The following is a 23,606-nucleotide window of genomic DNA, read 5'->3' as shown; positions in this document are numbered from 1 at the left end:
ACCTGTGATGGGGAGAGAACTGGAGGTTGCCACTCACCTGTGATGGGGAGAGAGCTGGGGGCTGTCACTCACCTGTAATGGGGAGAGAGATGGGGGCTCTCACTCACCTGGGATGGGGAGAGAGCTGGGTGATGTCACCCACCTGTGAAGGGAAGAGAGCTGGGCGTTGTCACGCACCTGTGATATGGAGACAGCTGGGGAAGGTCACACACCTGTGATGGGGACAGAGCTTGGAGTTGTCACATAACTGTTATGTGGAGACAGCTGGGGGTTGTCACCTATAATGGGGAGACAGCTGGTTGCTGTCATATACCTGTGATGTGGAGACAGCTGGGGGCTGTAACATACCTGTGATGGGGAGAGAGTTGGGGGCTGTCAGGCACCTGTGATTTGGAGACAGCTGGCGGCTGTCACATACCTATGATGGGGAGAGAGCTGGGGGCTGTCACTCACCTGTGATGGGGAGAGCGCTGGGGGCTGTCACACACCTGTGATGGGGAAAGAGATGGGGACTGTCAAACACCTGTTATGGGGAGAGACCTGGGGGCTGTCACATACCTGTGATGTGGAGACAGCTGGTGTCTTTCAGATACCTGTGAAGTGGAGACAGTTGGGGGCTGACACATACCTGTGATGGGGAGAAAGGTGGGGACTGTCAGGCACCTGTGACGAGGAGACAGCTGGGGGCAGTCACACACCTGTGATGGGAGAGAGCTGGGGGCTGTCACACACCTCTGATGGTGAGAGAGATGGGGACAGTCAAACACCTGTGATGGGAAGAGTGCTAGTGGCTGTCACATATCTGTGATGTGGAGAAAATGGGGGCTGTCACATACCTGTGATGGGGAGAGAGTTGGGTGCTGTCAGGCTCCTGTGATGCGGAGACAGCTGGGGTCCGTCAGATACCTGAGATGGGGAGAGAGCGGGGGCTGTCACTCACCTGTGATGTGGAGAGAGCTGGGGGCTGTCACACACCTGTGATGGGGAGAGAGATGGGGACTGGCACATACCTGTGTCTCTGAGACAGCTGGGGGTTGTCACATACCTGTGATGGGGAGAGAGCTGGGGGCTGTCACTCACCTGTAATGGGGAGAGAGATGGGGGCTCTCACTCACCTGGGATGGGGAGAGAGCTGGATGCTGTCACCCACCTGTGAAGGCAAGAGAGCTGGGCGTTGTCACACACCTGTGATATGGAGACAGCTGGGGAAGGTCACATACCTGTGATGGGGAGAGAGCTGGGGACTGTCACTCACCTGTGATGGGGAGAGAGATGGGGGCTGTCACATACCTGTGATGGGGAGAGAGCTGGGGCTGTCACGCACCTGTGATATGGAGGCAGATGGGGACGTTCACACACCTGTGATGGGGTGATGGTTGGTGGCTGTCAGGCAACTGTGATGTGGTGACAGCTGTGGGCTGTCAAATAACTCTGATGGGGAGAGAGCTGGGGGTTGTCACTCACCTGTGATGGGGAGAGAGCTGGGGGCTGTCACACACCTGTATTGGGGAGACAGGTGTGGGCTGTCACATACCTGTGATGGGGAGAGTCCTTGGGTTTGTCACATACCTGTGATGTGGAGACAGCTGGGGTCTATCACATACCTATAATGGGGAGACAGTTGGGGGCTGTCACATACCTGTGATACGGAAAAAGCTGGGGGCTGTCACATACCTGTGATGGGGAGAGAGCTGGGGGCTTAAAATCACCTGTGATGGGGAGAGACCTGGGGGCTGTTACTCACCTATAATGGGGAGAGAGCTGGGGCCTGTCACACACCTGTGATGGGGAAGGAGATGGGGATTGTCAAACACCTGTGATGGGGAGGGACCTGGGGGCTGTCACATACCTGTGATATGGAGACAGGTGGGGGCTGTCACATACCTGTTATGGGGAGAAAGCTAGGGGTTGTCACATACCTGTGATGGGGAGAGAGTTGGGGGCTGTCAGGCTCCTGTGATGCGGAGACAGCTGGGGGCTATCAGATACCTGTGATGGGGAGAGAGCTGGCGGCTGTCACTCACCTGTAATGGGGAGAGAGATGGGGGCTGTCTCTCACCTGTGATGGGGAGAGAGCTGGGGGCTGTCACCCACCTGTGATGGGGAGATAGCTGTGGGCTGTCACTCACCTGTGATGGGGAGAGAGATGGAGGCTGTTAAATACCTGTGATGGGGAGAGAGCTGGGTACTTTCAGAAACCTTTGTTTGGGAGAGAGATGGGGACTGTCAAAAACCTCTGATGGGGAGAGTGCTGGGGGCTGTCACACAAAAGTGATGTGGAGAGAGCTTGGGGCTGTCACTCACCTGTGATGGGGAGAGAGCTGGGATCTGTCACCCACCTGTGAAGGGGAGAGAGCTGGGCATTGTCACGCACATGTGATATGGAGACACCTGGGGACGGTCACACACCTGTGATGGGGAGAGAGCCTGGGGTTGTCACATACCTGGGATGTGGAGACAGCTGGTGGCTGTCACATACCTGTGATGGCGAGACAGCTTTGGGCTGTCACTTACCTGTGATGGAGAAAGAGTTGGGGGCTGTCAGGCACCTGTGATGCGGAGATAGCTGGGGGCAGTCACACACCTGTGATGGCGAAAGGGATAGGGACTGTCACATACCTGTAATGCTGAGATAGCTAGGGGCTGTCACACACCTGTGATGGGGAGAGGGCTGGGGGCTGTCACATATCTGTGATGGGGAGAGAGTTGGGGGCTGTCAGGCACCTGTGATGCGGAGATAGCTGGGGGCAGTCACACACCTGTGATGGGGAAAGGGATGGGGACTGTCACATACCTGTAATGCTGAGACAGCTAGGGGCTGTCACACACCTGTGATGGGGAGAAAGCTGGTGGCTGTCACATACCTGGGATGTTGGGAAGGATGGGGCCTATCACATACTAGTAGTGGGGAGATTACTGGGGGCTGTCACATACCTGTGATGGGAAGAAAGCTGGTGGCTGTCACATACCTGGGATGTTGGGAAGGATGGGGCCTATCACATACTAGTAGTGGGGAGATTACTGGGGGCAGTCACATACCTGTGATGGGGAGACAGCTCGGGGCTGTCACATACATGTGATGGGGAGAGAGCCGGGGGCTGTCACACATCTGTGATGGGGAGAGAGCTGGGGGTTGTCACATACCTGTGGTGCCGAGACAGCTGGTGGCTGTTACATACCTGTACTGTGGAGACAGCTGGGGGATGTATCATACGTTAGATGTGGAGAGAGGTAGGGGCTGTCAGGCACCTGTGATGTGGAGACACCTGGGGGATGTAACGTATCTGAGATAGGGAGAGCGCTGGGGTCTGTCACACACCTGTGATGGGGAGAGAGCTGGGGGCTGTCACACACCTGTTATGGTGAGAGAGATGGGGACTGTCACATACCTGTAATGCTGAGACAAATGGGGCCTGTCACACATCTGTGATGGGGAGAGAGGTGAGGGGTGTCACATACCTGTAATAGGGAGAGAGCTGGGGGGTGTCACTCACCTGGGATGGGGAGAGAGCTGGGGGCTCACACATACCTGGGATGCGCAGACAGCTTGTGGCTATCACATACCTGTGATAGCGAGATAGCTGGGGGTCGTCACATACCTGTGATGGGGAGAGAGTTGGGGGCTGTTAGGCCCCTGTGATGCGGAGACAACTGGGGGCTGTCACATACCTGAGATGGGGAGAGAGTTGGGGGCTTCACACACCTGTGATCGGTAGAGAGCTGGGGGCTGTCACATACCTGGGATGTGGATACAGCTAGTGGCTGTCACATACCTGTGATAGCGAGACAGCTTTGTGCTGTCACTTACCTGTGATGGAGAAAGAGTTGGGGGCTGTCAGACACCTGTGATGCAGAAATAGCTGGGGGCTGTCACATACCTGAGATGGGGACAGAGCTGGGGGCTGTCACTCATCTGTGATGCGGAGAGAGCTGGGGGCTGTCACACACCTGTGATGGGGAAAGGGATGGGGACTGTCACATACCTGTAATGCTGAGACAGCTATGAGCTGTCACACACCTGTGATGGGGAGAGAGCTGGGGGCTGTCACTCACCTGTGATGGGGAGAGAGTTGGGGGCTGTCACACACCTGTTATGGGGGGAGAGCTGGGGACTTTCACATGCCTATGATGGGGAGACAGATGGGGACTGTCAAACACCTGTGATGGGGACATAGCTGGGGGCTCACACATACCTGTGAGGTGGAGACAGCTGGGGGCTCTCACATACCTGTGATGGGGAGAGAGTTGGGGACTGTCACTCACCTGTGATTGGGAGAGAGCTGGGGGCTTCACACACCTGTGATGAGTAGAGAGCTGGGGGTTGTCACCTACCTGTTATGGCAGGAGAGATGGGGGCTGTCACTCAGCTGTGATGGGGAGAGATATGAGGGCTGTCACTCAGCTGTGATGGAGAGAGAGATGGGGGCTGTCACATACCTGTGATGGGGAGAGAGCTGGAGGCTGTCACATACCTGGGATGTGCAGACAGCTAGTGGCTGTCACACACCTGAGATAGCGAGAGAGCTTTGGGCTGTCACTTACCTGTGATGGAGAAAGAGTTGGGGGCTGTCAGGCACCTGTGATGCGGAGATAGCTGGGGACTGTCACATACCTGAGATGGGGAGAGAGTTGGGGGCTGTCACTCACCTGTGATGGGGAGAGAACTGGGGGCTGTCACACACCTGTGATGGGGAGAGTGATGGGGACTGTCAAACACCTTTGATGGGGAGAGAGCTGGGGGCTGTCACATACCTGTGATGCGGAGACAGCTGATGGCTGTCACATACCTGTGATGCGGAGACAGCTGGGTCCTGTCACATACCTGTAATGCTCATAAAGAAGGGGGCTGTCAAACACTTGTGATGAGGAGAGAGCTGGGGGCTCACACATACCTGTGATGCGGAGACAGCTGGGGGCTGTCACATACATGTGATGGGGAGAGAGTTGGGGGCTGTCGTTCACCTGTGATGCGGAGACAGCTGGGGGCTGTCAGATACCTGAGATGGGGAGAGAGCTGGGGGCTGTCACTCACCTGTGATGGGGAGAGAGCTGGGGGCTGTCTCACACCTGTGATGGGGGGAGACATGGGGACTTTCACATACCTGTGATGGGGAGAGAGATGGGGACTGTCAAACACCTGTGATGGGGAGAGAGCTGGGGGCTTTCACATACCTGTGATGGGGAGAGAGTTGGGGACTGTCACTCACCTGTGATTGGGAGAGAGCTAGGGGCTTCACACACCTGTTATGAGTAGAGAGCTGTGGGTTATCACTCACCTGTTATGGGAGGAGAGATGGGTGCTGTCACTCACCTGTGATGGGGAGAGAGATGAGTGCTGTCACTCAGCTGTGATGGGGAGAGTGATGGGGGCTGTCACATACCTGTGATGGGGAGAGAGCTGGAGGCTGTCACACACCTGTGATACGGAGACAGCTGGGGACGGTCACACGCCTGTGATGTGGAGAGAGCTTGTGGTTGTTCACATACCTGTGATGTGGGGAAGGATAGGAGCTATCACATACTAGTAGTGGGGAGATACCTGGGGGCTGTCATATACCTGTGATGGTGAGACAGCTCGGGGCTGTCACATACATGTGATGGGGAGAGAGCCGGGGGCTGTCACACATCTGTGATGGGTGAGAGCTGGGGGTTGTCACATACCTGTGATGCGGAGACAGCTGGTGGCTGTTACATACCTGTGCTGTGGAGACAGTTGGAGTTGTAACATACGTGAGATGTGGAGAAAGCTGGGAGCTGTCAGGCACCTGTGATGCGTAGACACCTGGGGGCTGCCACGTACCTGAGATAGGGAGAGCGCTGGGGTCTGTCACTCACCTGTGATGGAGAGAGAGCTGGGGGCTGTCACACACCTGTTATGGTGAGAGAGAAGGGGACTGTCACATACCTGTAATGCTGAGACATCTGGGGGCTGTCACACACCTGTGATGGGGAGAGAGCTGAGGGGTGTCACTTACCTGGGATGGGGAGAGAGCTGGGGGCGGTCACACACCTGTGATGGGAAGAGTGATGGGGACTGTCAAACACCTCTGATGGGGAGAGGGCTGGGGGCTGTCACACACCTGTGATGCGGACACAGATGCTGGTTGTCACATACCTGTGATGCCCAGACAGCTGGGAGCTGTCACATACCTGTGATGGGTAGAGAGTTGGGGGCTGTCGGGCACCTGTGATGCGGAGACAGCTGGTGGCTGTCACATACCTGAGATGGGGAGAGAGCTGGGGGCTGTCACTCACCTGTTATGGGGAGAGAGCTCGGAGCTGTCACACACCTGTAATTGGGAGAGAGCTGGAGTCTGTCACTCACCTGTGATGGGGAGAGAGCTGCAGGCTGTCATACACCTGTGATGGGGAGAGTGATGGGGACTGTCAAACACCTCTGAGGGGGAGAGAGCTGGGGGCTGTCACATACCTGTGATGCGGAGACAGCTGGTGGCTTTAACATACCTGTGATACGGAGACAGCTGGAGCTGTCACATACCTGTGATGGGGAGAGAGTTGGGGGCTGTCGGGCACCTGTGATGCGGAGACAGCTGGGGGCTGTTCCATACCTGAGATGGGGAGAGAGCTGGGGGCTGTCACTCACCTGTGATGTGGAGAGAGCTGGGCGCTGTCACACACCTGTGATGGGGAGAGAGATGGGGACCATTAAACACCTGTGATGGGGAGAGAGCTGGGGGCTTTCACATACCTGTGATGCGGAGACAGCTGGGGGCTGTCACATACCTGTGATTGGGAGAGAGTTGGGGGCTGTCGTTCACCTGTGATGCGGAGACAGCTGGGGGCTCTCATATACATGAGATGGGGAGAGAGCTGGGAGCTATCACTTACCTGTGATGGGGAGAGAGCTGGGGGTGTCACACACCTGTGATGGGGATAGAGCTGGGGGCTGTCACATACCTGTGATGGGGAGAGAGTTGGGAGCTGCCACTCACCTGTGATGGGTACAGAGCTGGGGGCTTCACACACCTGTGATGAGTAGAGAGCTGGGGGCTGTCACATACCTGAGATGGGGAGAGAGCTGGAGACTGTCACTCACCTGTGATGGGGGGAGAGATGGGGAATGTCACATACCTGTAATAGCCAAAGCAGTCTTGAGGGAAAAAAACGGAGCTGGAGGAATCAGACTCCCTGACTTCAGACTATACTACAAAGCTACAGTAATCAAGACAATATGGTACTGGCACCAAAACAGAAACATAGATCAATGGAACAAGATAGAAAGCCCAGAGGTAAACCCACGCACCTATGGTCAACTAATCTATGACAAAGGAGGTAAAGATATACAATGGAGAAAAGACAGTCTCTTCAATAAGTGGTGCTGGGAAACATGGACAGCTACATGTAAAAGAATGAAATTAGAATACTCCCTAACACCATACACAAAAATAAACTCCAAATGGATTAGAGACCTAAATGTGAGAATGGACACTATAAAACTCCTAGAGGAAAACATAGGAAGAACCCTCTTTGACATAAATCACAGCAAGATCTTTTTTGATCCACCTCCTAGAGTAATGGAAATAAAAACAAAAATAAACAAATGGGACCTAATGAAACTTCAAAGCTTTTGCACAGCAAAGGAAACCATAAACAAGACGAAAAGACAACCCTCAGAATGGGAGAAAATATTTGCAAACGAATCAACGGACAAAGGATTAATCTCCAAAATATATAAACAGCTCATTCAGCTCAATATTAAAGAAACAAACACCCCAATCCAAAAATGGGCAGAAGACCTAAATAGACATTTCTCCAAAGAAGACATACAGACGGCCACGAAGCACATGAAAAGATGCTCAACATCACTAATTATTAGAGAAATGCAAATCAAAACTACAATGAGGTATCACCTCACACCAGTTAGAATGGGCATCATCAGAAAATCTACAAACAACAAATGCTGGAGAGGGTGTGGAGAAAAGGGAACCCTCTTGCACTGTTGGTGGGAATGTAAATTGATACAGCCACTATGGAGAACAATATGGAGGTTCCTTAAAAAACTAAAATTAGAATTACCATATGACCCAGCAATCCCACTACTGGGCATATACCCAGAGAAATCCGTAATTCAAAAAGACACATGCACCCGAATGTTCACTGCAGCACTATTTACAATAGCCAGGTCATGGAAGCAACCTAAATTCCCATCAACAGACGAATGGATAAAGAAGTGTGGTACATATATACAATGGAATATTACTCAGCCAGAAAAAGGACCGAAATTGAGTCATTGGTTGAGACGTGGATGGATCTAGAGACTGTCGTACAGAGTGAAGTAAGTCAGAAAGAGAAAAACAAATATCGTATATTAACGCATGTATGTGGAACCTAGAAAAATGGTACAGATGAGCCGGTTTGCAGGGCAGAAGTTGAGACACAGATGTAGAGAACGGACATATGGACACCAAGGGGGGAAAACTGCGGTGGGGTGGGGATGGTGGTGTGCTGAATTGGGCGATTGGGATTGACATGTATACACTGATGTGTATAAAATTGATGCCTAATAAGAACCTGCAGTATAAACAAACAAACAAACAAAACAACTAATACTAAACTTTCATTGGGTTATTTGTATGGAAATATGTTAATATAAATGTTTCAGACATTAAATGAAATTTCTAAAAATCTTATATGTTCTGGTATAATGTTATAAGTCATAATCCTAGTTATTACTTTAAAATGTATATCTCAGAAATAACTAATTTTCTTGTCAACTGCATTATTATGAACTTTCATCAGATCTTTAACTGTGGTCATTTTTAAGTCTTTTGTCATTTACAGACAGTTCTGGGTGTACTCTGATGCTTTTGCAAATATGTTCCTATAAAAGGGTTTCATCTTCAAGAAATTCATGGAAAAGACTCTGACAAGTACAGGTTTCTGGTAACTGACTGTACAGCTGAACTGAATGAATAAGCATTTTCAGAACTCTAATGAAAAACTGATGAACTCATAAAAGTGCTAACAAAAGATCAAGATGAACAAAAAACTTAATTACATGGGACTGAGTGAACTGATGAGGATGAGTATAATTTTTGTGACTTTCTGTCTGAATTAAAAAAAAACATCCCACAAGGACTCAAAGGCAAAGAATATACAAATCAATTTTCACTGCAAAGTAAAGGAGCTGTTACAGTGGAGGATTACTGGACTGAATGTCAATATTATGACATAGTATGAGTGTGTTTCATGTTTGGTAATTGCAATCATTGTTGCTTTTGTTGTGGTCATCCATGTACGATGCTTGGTGTCAGTCTATCTCTTGTAAAAATAAAATACAGTGTGTGTGTGTGAAAAAAAAAACTGAGGTGTAATTGGCATATAACATTTTACTAGTTTCAGGTGTACAACATATTGATTCGATATTTGTATATATTTTGAGATGATCACCACAATAAGTCTGGTTAACCTCCGTCAACATACATAGGTACAATTTTTTTGTTCTTGTGATGGGACCTGTTTCAAATGCTTTACGTGTACTGGCTTATTTAATTCTCACAACAGCCCTCTAAGGCGGGTTAAATGAGTTAATATTTACAAAATGAGTCAACACTTTATAAGCGCTCACTCAATAAATAAATGAGTTAATAACTAAGTGAATGCATAAAGAAAATGCCATTTTAATCCTCCTTTTATAGACCAGAAAGCTAAAGGACTCAGCTGCGGTCCCTTGGGCAGTAATAGGTGGAGCTGGGATCTTTTCCTTGATCATCTAATTCCTCTGCTCTCCTGTAACATTGCTGAAGCAGGACCTTGATGCCAGAAGCCCAGCCTTTGGGATTCAACAGCTTGGCTGGTGAGAGAGCTGCCTCATAGCCACAGTCTGTGTGATGGTTTGTTCTTTCCTTTGTGACAAATGGCCCTGAAACTCAGCCATATTTGTGAATCCAGGATTGGTGATGGTTAAAGGTCTACTGTACCACATGGTGTTCTATGTCTATATACCTGGTTTTCTCATTTATAAAATGGAGATGATTATGCTTATCTTGCAGTGAACTGCTGTAAACAGTAGAGATAACATAATAATGGGACTGCATTAGGCTCAGAAAACAGTTGTTAGTGATGCTGTTTTTATTATGGAACACCTAAGCTGATTATTTGCCAAATATAGTGGCTCTTCACTTTGGGGGGAAAGGTTTTTAAGAATCTTATGAAAGGTATGGATTTAATGTACCTATATATGTACATAATATTTTGGATATAATTTCATAGTGGGGATGCCAGATAAAATATGCCCAGGATGCCCAGTTGAATTTGAATTTCAGAGAAACAGTAAATGCTTTTTTTTTTTTTTAGTATAAGTATATCCCAAATATTGCATGGGTCATATTTATACCAAGAAATTTTTCATTGTCTCATCTGAAATTCGAATTTAATGGGGCGTCTTGTGGTTTTAATTTGCCAAATCTGGCAGCCCTATTTCATAGACTGAGAAGTGATAAAGGCTCTCATGAGCCTGTCCTCAGGGAAACACACATGCACGTGCACACAGACACATGTACATACTCACGTGTGCACCCACACCCACACCCACAGAATTTTGCATACGTTTCAGGGAGTCCTGTTCTGATGGATTCTTACTCACCAGGAGTCTTGGTCTCATTGGGAATCAGACATCGCACAAAGTGAGGATGAGTGCTCCTTGAATTGGCCATCAATTTGTTTAAATTTTCCTGAGACACAAACCAGAAGAAGCACATTAACCTTAGCAAATGCCGTTGCACTGGGCAGAAATACAACCGAATGTGGAAGCTGCCAAAAAACAAACCCTGAACACAGCGGACACGGTCTGGAAAGAGGAGCCCTTCTTCTTCCCGCCCTTCTTGCTCACCCCGGCGTCGCCTGGAGACAGACACAAGAGGATGTGTCCAGTGAGTCCTGAGGACACAGTGGTGGCCTTTCCTACCCACCTGCCCCACCAGTTTTATTGAGATGTAACTGACATATAACACTGTATATGTTTAAGGTGTACAACATAATGATTTGATATATGTATATATTGCAAAATGATCACAGCATTAGGTCTACTTAATATCTATCCCTTCACTTACAGTTTCTTTTTCTTGTGATGAGATTTTTTTTTTTTTTTATGGCTGTGTTGGGTCTTCGTTTCTGTGCGAGGGCTTTCTCTAGTTGCGGCAAGTGGGGGCCACTCTTCATCGCGGCACGCGGGCCTCTCATTATCGCGGCCTCTCTTGTTGTGGAGCACAGGCTCCAGACGCGCAGGCTCAGTAATTGTGGCTCACGGGCCTAGTTGCTCCGTGGCATGTGGGATCCTCCCAGACCAGGGCTCGAACCCGTGTCCCCTGCATTGGCAGGCAGACTCTCAACCACTGCGCCACCAGGGAAGCCCTTGTGATGAGAGCTTTTAAGCTCTACTCTCTTAGCAACTTTCAAATATACAACACAGTGTAATTAACTACAGTTACCATGCTGTACTTAACAACCACGGAACTTATTTATGTCATAATTGGAAGTTTGTACCTTTTAACCCCTTTCACCCAATTCTCCCACCTCTCACCCGCCACCTCTGGCAACCACAGATCTGATCTCTGTTGCTATGAGTTTGGTTTTTTAAGATGCCACATATACGTGAGATTATACAGGATCTGTCTTTCTGTGTCTGACTTATTTCACATAGCATAACGCCCTCTAGGTCCACTGTTGCCAATGGCAAGATTTCATTCTTTTCTATGGCTGAATAATATTCCATTATATATGACCTTTTCTTTATCCATTTATCCATCAGTGGACACTTAGATCGTTTCCATGTCTTGGCTATTCTAAATAATGCCACAATGAACGTGGGAGTATCTCTTTGGGATAGTAATTTCATTTCCTTTGGGTATATACCCAGAAGTGGAATTGCAGGATCATATGGTAGTTCTATTTTTAATTTTTAAAGGAATCTCTATACTGTTTTCTGTAGTGCCTGCACAAATTTACATCTCCACTAACAGTGCACCGTTTTGTCAGTGGTGGCCTTTCTAAACCGCTTCCTCCAAACCCTGAAGTGAAAGTTTGGTTTTCTTTTGACATAGGAGAGCTGAGGTTTTTTGGTTTGTTCATTTCCGTATCCTGATTCTTAAAATTCCTCTAAACTACTCAGATTTGGGAACACTGATTTTTATCACTGTGGGAACGGAGTGGGGTGGGATATGGGTGGCATTTAACTGGGAGTATAATTTAGACTCTCTGTATCCAAGGAGAATCTTTTCCTTTAGATATCAGACATGAAATCCAACTGAATAGTTGGCAAGATTGAGATGTTCCTCTTGGTGAGTGTTGATAATTCCTAGTAGAAAGTTCAGATAGCCCAGTGAAAAGTAATGACTTGAACATAAAGTACTGCCACACTTGTTTAGCCAATTACAGGCAACAAGGTGATAGGAGACATTATGGCCTAGTGCAATGGTTCCAAACTTTAACATGCACCGGAATTACCTGGAGAGCTTGTTAAAACACAGATTTCTGGGCCTCACCCCCAGAGCTTCTGATTCAGTAGGTATGGGATGGGGCCTGAGAATATGCATTTCTAGCAAGTTCTTAGGCAATGCTGGTGGTGCATTCATCAGCTGATGGTGAATTCATCATTGTGGTCCAGGGACCACACTCTGAGAACTGCTGGTGTAGGGCCTTCTGACTCCAAGAGTGGTCCTTGAACATGTTGCATCAGCATCACCGAGGAGTTGTTAGACATTCAGAATCTCAGAACCACCCCGCATTACAAAACCAGAATCTGCACTTTAACAAGATCTCCAGGTGATTTCTAGGCATAGTAGGGTTGAGAAGTACTGGGCTTAAGGCAGGGGTCTCCAAACTTTAGTTATGTGTAGCAGTGTCGGGGTGTGACAAACAGTGTTTAATTAAATACCTGCTTTAGAACTCACTGCTTAGCGTGTGTGTGTGTGTGCATGTGCGTGTATGGTGTGTTTATGTATCTTTCTGCCTCCCTCTCTCTGTCCACCCTCCCGCTCATCACCCCCGGTCACTTCTTTCCAAACCATCCCCTTTCACAGACCTTCTCTTTATGTGTTTTCCTTGCTTAGAAGCTAGAAAATTTGGCTTAAAGTCCCGGCACTGAACTTGGTCAAACCACTTAACTTCTTTGGGCCACTAATTTCACTTAAAATGAAGAAGCAAGCCTAGCTCATTTCTAAGGCCCCTGCAGGTTGTGTGACTTTTCTGGTTCCTTTTCCTCATCTGCATTTGCTTTTCCTGTTCCCTCTGGACCTCTTCCCGTATCCTTCCTGACCCTCTACTTCTTTTCCCCACAACTCTTCCCCTTCTCCCTTTCTTTCTCTGCTTTTTCTTTTCCATACATTCTTCTGTAAGTGACCATAAAATGGAGTTCAATTACACACATGTATCCCCATATCTCTCTTAAGAAATAGGTCATATGTTTTGAATAAAGCCTTTTATGTATCCTATTAAAAGTGGGAAAATTGAACATTTTATGGTTGTCTCTTGGAACTTCCCCCACCCTCAATCTTACATTTTATGAAATTACTCTTCATTGGTAACTGACTGTTGTTTCAATATCCCTCCTTGAGATTCTGGGGGGATCTAGTCCTACAGAAAGAGGAGCAACTGCTTCCCTCTGGATCTTATTCAGGATAAGTTGCATTTCGATTTTACTTTGGCCAGCGGCTCTGCTGAACCATCTGTGTGCTCGTGGTTAAGTTTTCATAGTTAAGAGATTGGAACTCAATATAGCACCACAAAGAGGACCTCTGGCTTGCAGGCTTCATGCGGTTTAAATTTTCTCAGTTACTGCCTGGTGGAGAGGAAGAATTCATCCATATTGTTTCCTCATCTGTGAAGATAGTCCCTACTTTTGTGGCTTAAGTGAGTTTTACGACAGCAGCAGTTCTCAAGCTTTGTTTTCTCAGAACCCCTTCACACTCTTAAAAACCATTGAGGGCTTCCCTGGTGGCGCAGTGGTTGAGAATCTGCCTGCCAATGCAGGGAACACGGGTTCGAGCCCTGGTCTGGGAAGATCCCACATGCCACGGAGCAGCTGGGTCCGTGAGCCACAATTACTGAGCCTGCGCGTCTGGAGCCTGTGCTCTGCAGCAGGAGAGGCCGCGATAATGAGAGGCCCGCGCACCGCGATGAAGAGTGGCCCCCGCTTGCCGCAGCAAGAGAAAGCCCTCGCACAGAAACGAAGACCCATGCAGCCATAAATAAATAAATAAATAAAATTAAAAAAAAAAACCAGCAAAGTTTCACTTCAATGTGATTCTTTGCTTTAAAAAAAAAAAAAAAACTTTGAGAACCCAGTGAGTTTGGTTTATGCAGGTCATATCTACCAATACTTATGGTATTAGAAGTCAAAATTGAGAAAATCTAATTCATTTAAAGTTCCTATCAAATTCATTGCATGTTAACATTAATGACATATTTTTATGAAAATGACTATATTTTCCAAAACAAAAAAATTAGTGGCAAGAGTACCATTGTTTTTCATTTTTGCAACTCACTTTAATGTCTGCTGAGTAGAAGATGGATGTATTTTCATGCCTGCTTCTGTATTCTGTCTGTTGCTGTATGGTTTTTTGTTTTTTGTTTTTTGGTTAAAGTAGATATAGAAAATCTTTCACAGATATATAATTTGGAAAAGGAAAGAGTATTTTAATTACCCTTTCAAATAATTGCGGATATTCTTTTTAGATACTATACCAAAACTTGACACGTGGTAGTTTCTGTGGTAGTTCCTTAAAGGCTAGTTGCAATGTGGAATCTGAAACCATATCAACAAACATTATGATCTGTTGGTCTGTGTTGAACTTTGAATGAAACTTTTACCCATGTGTAAACATCATACATTGATCATTTGGAAAATATTGTTCACTGAATTATACAGAACTTCCAAATATTGGCACGTTTCATTATACAGTATAAAAAATCACAATCATTAATATCAGTACTGATCTCATTAGAAAATTCAAATATTAGGACGTTGTCAAGCTAATGATAGTAGATACAAGTCTTCCAAAGTTTTAATTTTTGCTTGAAAACTCAACTATATCATTAGTAAAAAACACTGTCAGTAGTTTTCCTTGAAAGGATAAACACACTTCACTGCTTTTTGAGAAACTGTGTGCCAGATATACAAGTTTGAGAAACAATAGTTTGTCCTCTAGTCATTCTTTCAAGTAAAAATGGTGCTTCATGAATCAAGTGGCTGGTTCATCTTGCAACTCAGACAACTGCACATGTGTTTTTCCTTGAGACAAATGTCAAAGTCCAGTGTGCAAAAAGAGTGCTTTTCATGGACTTCCTGTTTGATCATGTAGAATATTATAAAGATGTGGATAAAATTGAGATGTAATCAAATTAATACTTTCCACTGCTGCAAATTTTAGGTCATTTTTCAATGAAACTGGTTTTTTTAAAAATTTATTTATTTATTTATATTTATTTTTGGCTGCGTTGGGTCTTTGTTGCTGCGTGCAGGCTTTCTCTAGTTGCGGCTAGCGCTACTATTTGTTGCGGTACACGGGCTTCTAATTGCGGTGGCTTCTCTTGTTGCGGAGCACGGGCTCTAGGCATGCGGGCTTCGGTAGTTGTGGCACACGGGCTCAGTGGTTGTGGCTCACGGGCTTAGTTGCTCCCTCCGCAACATGTGGGATCTTCCCGGACCAGGGCTCGAACCCGTGTCCCCTGCATTGGCAGGCGGATTCTTAGCCACTGTGCCACCAGGGAAGTCCTGAAGCTGGCTTTTTAAATTAAAAAAAAATTCTTTTTCACTGTCAGTGTATGGCTGTGAAGAATACTATGACTATTAGTACAGCTTGGTGCCATGTCTTGATTTCTAATAAAGTGTCAGATCGTCTATCCATCCTTGCTTTTGCATCACTAAGTCAACACAGTGAAGAAAGCACATGGCATCCGGGTATTATGAAAATTGTTTTGACCTCATGTACCTCTTGAAAAGTTCTTAGGGATCTCCAAGGATCCATGGGCCACAGTTTGAGAATGGTTGCACTATAGTGTGAGGGAATCTCATCAGGCTGCAAGTGTATGATCTGATGTCATTTAGCTTGACTGAGTTTTCAGCCTGCTACCCAAAGTGTTGAAAGTTGATCCACATCAAAATCATCTGCAACAGAATCTCTGTGGTTGGGACTGAGGAAACTGAATTGTTCTCAAGGGCCTCAAACACAGTGATGTTTGGGAGCATTATTTTGCTTTTATAAAGCCACTCTTTCCAAAACCATGGCATAGTCCCAATGGTCCAATACAAAATGATTTTAGGCAACTATTTCTTAATTTTAATAGTTATATTAAAGTCTATTACCTTATTTTAGCAAAATGTAAGATGCCATCGATTGTAAGATAACCTATTTTGTGTCCCACTAATAAAGGAAAACACCCTGCTAATTACAGTACTCCTTTCATTGATTATAAGATGCATCCCAAGTTTAGAGATAATATTTTATGAAAATGTGAAGAAAGTTAGAATAAAATAGAATAATATGTGCTAACGACTTAGAGACAGTGAGATATCTGTTTATAGTAGTGATATAAAGCAGTGTTTCTCAAACTTTGGTGGGCATAGGAATCCAACTGGGAATCTTGTTGAAATAGATATTCTGATTCAGCAGATCTGGAGTAGAGTTTGAGATTCTGAATATCTAAATGTCTCAGCTGATGCTGAGATAGACGGTCCAGACTTTCATAGCAAGCATATAGGCTAACTTTGAAAAACACATCTAAGAAGAAAAAGGAATCAAGGTAAATCAAAATATTAAGTGAATTAGCAGTACTGGTCTTAAATGGGTATTGCAAAATTTGTGATAGTAGTATAAGAATGAAGTCTGAAGTTGGGGAAAGACTACAATGACTCATGGTCAAACTATACCTTTAGGTCTCTTAGAAAAACAAGACTTTCCGTCTGGGATTCAAGTCACTGCGTGTGTTGAGGGGAAGATTTTTCTTCTTCCACCCACAGCTCTAACCATGACTCAGAATCCAGTATCTCCTACTTTTACTGCCTAGATGATGCATGAGTTGTCTCAGCGATATTCTTGCAAATGTGTTGTCCAGCCTACTCAAATGCCTTCAAGATGACTTTTTTCCCTTTTGAAAATTTTGGAAAATCATTTGGGGTAGTTTCTGCAGGCCAAAGATACTTCTTGCTTTAAACTGAAATCTGGCTCTCTGTGACTTCAGGATGTTTGATCCTCCTTTCGGCTCTTGGTAACAACAGAAAGAGTTCAAACCTTCTCCCCACAAGACAACTCTTCACCCATTTGATGGCTGCTCTGGGTTCTCCTTAGCTTTTTTTTTTTTTTTTTTTTTAATGTGGACCATTTTTCAAGTCTTTATTGAATTTGTTACAGTATTGCTTCTGTTTTATGTTTTGGTTTTTTGGCTGCAAGGCATGTAGGATCTTAACTCCCCGACCAGGGATTGAGCCTGAAAGGCGGAGTCTTAACCACTGGACCTCCAGGGAAGTCCCTCCTTAGCTTTTTCTTTTCCAGGCTAAGTAGCCCCAGTGCTGTCTTCATCTGTTTCTTCCGTGATGTGCTTCTGCATCTCCTTTACCATCACAGTGAGCTCACTCCTGTTAATCTCTTAAGTGTGACATCCAGACCACATGCTGTCCTCCATCAGCATGTGCCCTCATCTCTCCTGACCTAGGTGTCATGCCCGAGGTGGTGACTGCCCTCTGGCAGCCTCCTCACACCGATGGCTCACCACTCACTGTCAAGCAAAGCCCCTCAACGCACGCTGTGTGCGTCCGGTTGCTAAGTCAGATCTTGTCCCCATATTTATACAACTGTACTCTGAGACCCAGGGCTAAAACCATGTATTCTTGGCTGATAAAACTTTCCCTTGTTAGGTCTCATCCAACTCTCTTGGCATGACTCATGGTGTCCCTGGAAACTCTACCCCCAGAAAGTCCCCTAATTATCTGCTTCTTGGTTTTGAGAGCTTGACCTGCTTCCAGCCCTACACAGCTGTGTCCCTCCAGCCATCCCCTCTGTTCCTGTCTTTAGGGGTCTTCCAATGGGGATGGCCATCCCAGTCTCCCTGACCTCCAGCACCACCTTCTGAGTGCTCCCCAACCCCGCTTACTGCTGTCAGTGCGCTATGACACTGCTCTCAACTTTCAGCACTCTCTTGGGAATTTCTCAGCTACTGCATCTTGTCAGCAATGGTGTGGTCATGACTTAATTATACTTTGGTTTCCTTGGTCCTAATTCATCTAGAATTACTTCCAATAAACACAAATCTTGAGGTGGGCGAGTAATATTTTTTATTACTACAGTGGACATAGGTTTGAATCCATTTCTCCTTATTCTCTCAGCATCATTTGTGAGTAAAGACACAGCTGAGGGGATTCACGGGTGCGGCCTCTGCTCAAAACACAGCAAAGTTAGACTTGTGTGAAGACTGAATCTTGAGCCTACGAACATCATGTTTGGGGCCAACCTAAGTATATTGACCTGGAGCTTGTGTGTCAAAGTTCTGCAGTGTGTTTTATTCCTGTTAGTGTGATGAGCAAATTTGGGAAGCCCTGCTTCCTTAGCTGCATATTTTGTAATCTGCCTTTAGAAATACTTAAGTAATGGATTTTAATTTCATCAGTTTCAGATTCCTATGAGTGTGGCAAGAATGAGAATGTGTAAAACAGTGTGTGCTAATTTCAATTATTGTATTCCCAATCAAGATGAAAGTGACCCTTACCTTCTTGGTTTCCAAAGCAATGGTTAGTGTCCTTCAGGAATGAAGTGGCTTCTGAGAGAGTGATCCCAGAAATCAAAACTAAACAAAACAAAGAACAAATGAACTAGGAAGAGTTTAAATAAATCCAGAAATTGTACTTTTCTAAGTTTAGCTACATTTAAATAGTACACAGTGGATGGTGTGGGATGGAAATACATTTTCCATTTTTCCCTTCGGTTAAATCATCATTCTTTAAATAATTGGGTAATTACAGCACTGATTTACAATTTTTTTGAGTATCTTCTGTGTGTGCAAAGTACCATGTCAGCTCCTTAAGGGGGTATAAAAAAGGATAAAGACAGTCTCTACCCTAAAGGAATGCAAAATTTAGGAACAGTTAAGAGAAATGCTCAAATAAATCTTTGAACAAGGAAGAATAATACAAATTCTGTAAGCGTCTAAATGAAGTGTTATGGGGACTTAGAGAGATGATGCTTTTGGCTGAGGGTAGGGGGCCGTGAGGGGTCAAAAAAGAAAGGAAGGAGGGAGGGGAATGATCCGGATTGTAACTTGGATGCTTTTAGACCAGAAGTTGAATTCTTTGGCAATGAGAGAAAAGTTGTGAACTATGGGCAAGACTTCTTTAAGAGGTCTAGGAAGGGCACTCTCTTAAATATCCTATATTCTCTTGGAGAAGATGAAGGTAGGGTAGCTGATAACTTATTTGGGACTAAGGAATCTCAGTCCAGAAGTTGATAACCTACATGAAGATCTCAGGATACCATAAGAGTCTGAATAATTTTCAATATCAAATTTAACTTAAACTTCCCATTTACCACACAGTACTTTTATGGAACCTGGGGAACATGTCGTGAAATACCATTTAGGCAGGAAGAGACATTTCAACGCTTGCTTTCCTACTTTGGTCGCGTACTCTTGGTCTCTACCTTTTATGAGTCTCTAATAATCTCCAGCTATATCCTAAAATTCTCACAACTTTCTCAGGAAAAGATTAAATGATTAAGTATCATATTCTGAATCCTTGGTTCAAACGAAATCACACTTGGAGGCAGAACCTCGGTTTTCTAATGCCAGCTCTGTAAAGTAGCTGTTGTAATTTCCTTTAGCTTTGGTTTCCTTCTGTAAATGAGACAGATGGACCAGAAAATCCCCAAGGTTTCTCTTAACCCTGTGAATGTATGACAGAAGGTATTCTGGTGAAGATGGTGGCCAGAAATCGAAGCATCGCAAGCTCCTAAAGCTACAGAATCCCTCTGAGGGATGCTCCTGCAGTGTCAGACATGACCCAGCCCGAAGTCCACAAGGCATGCCATGAATGAGCAGTCTGGAAACTGGTCATTAATAAGCAAACTAGGATGCATTCTGAGATGGATCAAATGCATGGGAGAATTTCTTCCCGCAATTATCTCCCAGAAATCCTGACATAAGAAAAAAATTTACATAACCAACCACAAAAATTTCAAATAATACTTCAAGGCAATCACAGAAGAGATATCACAAATTAGCACGTTTATTTGCTAACTGCAATTATAATACTGACCTAAACAATTAGAGGGGTAAGCACGTATTATATTCAGCTTTATATCCTGCAGGTTAGTTTTTTTTTTTTTTTTTGGTGTCATAATTGCTTATATTCTTGTCTTTTTACTCTTTGTAGAAGCTTCTTGAAAGGCCTCGCCATCTTGTCTCCCATATTGCCCTTAACACAGTTCCTTACGCTTAGTAGGCCCTCAGCAAAGGCTGCTGTGTTGCCTTCTCTCCTCTCCAGGTAACCTGATCAGGTATAATCACAGCTACATGGAGCAAAAAAGCGGGCACTTGTGAGCACTTACCTTGCGGTGCTGTGGTCGAAGCAGTTTCGAAAGTGTGGCCCCCCAGCTCCCTTTATACTCCCAAATGCGCAAGCCCAGCACTCTAACGTGGCTGTATTGGGGGATCACCATTTACTCCTTAGATGTAAATGCATCGTAGCCCTGATCTTTCACTCTTGTTAAGTTACTTGGATAAATGACCAGCGGAGGCTGTATAATGCCAAGTCAGCTGCGTAGGGATTTTGACGTTGGACACAGATCTCTGAGACTTAGAGAGTCCTAGAGGCCGAGCAGAACTGGGGCAGAGTGTGCTAAGAAGGTCAGTGAAGGGCAGAGCCACAGGATGAATTGTTAAGCGATGGATGATCAATAGCATGGATATTAAGTACGTCTCCTTTACCCAGCATCGTAAACATGAGGTGGTGTGCGCCTCTTCTCAGAAATCTCCGGAAAACATAAGATTGGCCATTTAACACAACCATTCTTTTTTTTTAAACATTATTTTTTAATTGAAGTATATTTGATTTACAATGTTGTGTTAGTTTCAGGTGTACAGCAAGGAGATTCATGTATGTGTGTATATATATATATATATATATATATATATATATATATATATATATATATACACACACGCACACACACACACACATATATATCTATATATTCTTTTTCAGATTCATTTCCCTTATAGGTTATTACAAAATACTGAGTATAGTTCCCTGTGCTATACAGTAGGTCCTTGTTGTTTTTCTATTTTATATATAGTAGTGTGTATGTGTTAATCCCAAACTCCTAATTTATCCCCCACCTCCCTTTCCCCTTAGGTAACCATAAATTTGTTTTCTATATGTGTAGGTCTACTTCTGTTTTGTAAATAAGTTCATTTGTATCTTTTTTTTTTTTTTGATTCCACATATAAGCGATATCGTATATTTGTCTTTGTCTGGCTTACTTCACTTAGTGTGATAATCTCTAGGTCCATCTAACCCATCTATTCTTAGCCATTAATTTATTTTGTTAAAAAATCCATTGTAGATGGAAAACTTTCTAAAATGTATTATATATTATCTTGATTTATTTAATTTAGTATCTTGAATAGACTTCAACTTTTCCTTGATCACTCAGGGGCCTGGGAGGTGATGTAATAAAGTCATCAGGGATATTATAGTTTCTTCGCGGATTTTACCCTGCACTAATTGTTCCTAGGTTGCAATGAAATTTTGTGTCACCTTTCTAGTTTTTATATCTACACCTTCACGGCAAGGTACTCAGCTGTATTCTGTCTGTGGTTAGTGTGTTTGCCTCTGTGAGCCCAATCTTCCTTTTTCTAATCTGCTATAGAATGGGAAACAGATGAGCAAGCTAAAGGAAAAAACAAACAAAAAAAAGGAGTCATAAGTTCCATGGGAAGTTCTAGAAGTTCTAATGGAAATACATGGTCTTTGTGACAACTCTTATGGTTGCTCGGGGTTGTTTTTTGGCTGAAACATAAGTAATGTTTGACTATGTAGGAATTACCATACATTTTAGAAGTTAGAGCCATTTACAGCAATACAGCCTGACTTGTTTATGTTGTATATGATCAATGTGTACTGAATTATACTCAATATTTTGTAATAACCTATAATGGAATATAATCTGAAAACAATATAACTGAGTCACTTTTCCGTACACCTGAAGCTAACACAATATTGTAAATCAACTATACTTCAATTAAAAAGAAAAAAAGATTCTCTAGTCTTCCAGTGGGTAGTCTCATATAGGTGAGGCATTTCCAAGGACAGTTTGCATTAGTCAAAATGAAATTGTGGACAAAGGAGAAACAGATAGGAATAGGACTTCCACGTAGCATTTTCCAAAGTAGATTTGACAGAATGCTGATTCTGAGAGAAACTGTGAAATAAAAGGTCCCGTGGCTAAATGAGTTCAGGAAATGTGGCCAACTCTATTCCCTGTTGCTGGAGATTCACCATAAATACTAGCATGTTAAGGGGCCTGAGAAGCCTTTCAGTAAAAAAATATGAAGAACTTTTTTGTACCTGGTGATCTGATGTTGGAACACCATCTTACTCCCTGCTTGAGAAAACAAGAGGAGAAGGCTGAAGGCTGCAATCCATAGAGAACTTGTCTCATTCTTAGTACCATTTGGCCCAGGAGAAAGCAACAGAAAGTGATCAGGCATAAACACAGCTGCTTTTATCCAAGGGACAGTCTTTTGTATGTAACAGATGCTCAGTAGATTTTGTTCCTGTGTATAAATGAATAAGGATGATTCATGGGGAATCTGTGTTGAAAGAGGGCTGAAGGGATAAGGCAGAAAAGAATGGAATCAGACTCAGTCTCACTTAATAGTAATAGTTTATATTTATTACGAACTCACTACGTGCCAGGCTTTATCCATATTGGCTCACTTAAGCATCATAATAACTTTGTGGGGTAGGTGCTAACATCATTCCCATTTTATGGCTGAAGAAATTTGGGCCACTGAGAGTTTAAATAAACTGCCTAAGGCCACACAACTAGTAAGTGGCAGAAATGGGATTCAAATCCTCTCTGGCTCTAGAGCCAATGCCTATAACCTTTCACTTTTGCAAGCCCATCACTTTTGAGTGCTGGCAATGGGGAAAGGAGATATGAAATAGGGACATTGCTCCAAAGGAGGTGATAATGGACATGGGAAGAGAGTACATAGACACGAAAAGATAAATTACTTTTCCAAGGTTAAGTGCCAAGATGAGTGAGATGCACAGTGGACTAGATGTATGGACAAGGTATTTAAAACCCATAAGGTATGTTGTGTATGTAAAATATTCTCGAATTGTTATTAATGATAATGATACTGCTTTGGAGGAGAGATCTGAAGGGGATGGTGACTGTGGAGATAATAATAATAATAATAATAACTAATAATAATGCTTTTTGTAGTTCTTTCCAGTTTACATAGCACTTTTGTATATTTTATTATGCTTATTTTTCTCTGCAAGCCTTAGGGGGTTATACTGTTTATATTCTTATTATTCCCATTGTCCATATGGGGAACTGAGGCCTAAGGGAGTTAAGTGATTGACCAAA

At 44.5% G+C, this 23,606-nt stretch overlaps 2 protein-coding genes across 2 annotated transcripts in view; both read right to left on the bottom strand.

The window, feature by feature from the left end:
* The window catches only part of LOC309621391 (uncharacterized protein), a 49,446-nt gene that overhangs the window by 10,744 nt on the left and 15,096 nt on the right, over positions 1-23,606 (bottom strand). The gene's annotated exons all lie outside the window — the stretch shown is intronic.
* LOC309621390 (myosin-7-like) lies at positions 467-19,567 on the bottom strand (the record flags this gene model as incomplete). The annotated part of the gene is made up of 5 exons (XM_082408899.1): positions 467-488; positions 10,607-10,694; positions 10,790-10,863; positions 18,721-18,798; positions 19,546-19,567. 5 exons carry the CDS (start codon positions 19,565-19,567, stop codon positions 481-483), a joined length of 270 nt encoding a protein of 89 aa, XP_082265025.1. The 3' UTR covers positions 467-480.

The sequence above is a fragment of the Balaenoptera borealis genome, assembly GCF_965194805.1.
Source record: "Balaenoptera borealis genome assembly, contig: HAP1_SCAFFOLD_386, whole genome shotgun sequence".
In the NCBI taxonomy this organism is placed as follows: domain Eukaryota; kingdom Metazoa; phylum Chordata; class Mammalia; order Artiodactyla; family Balaenopteridae; genus Balaenoptera; species Balaenoptera borealis.
The sequence above is the reverse complement of the archived record's forward strand: the minus strand, read 5'-3'. Positions and strand labels throughout refer to the sequence as shown.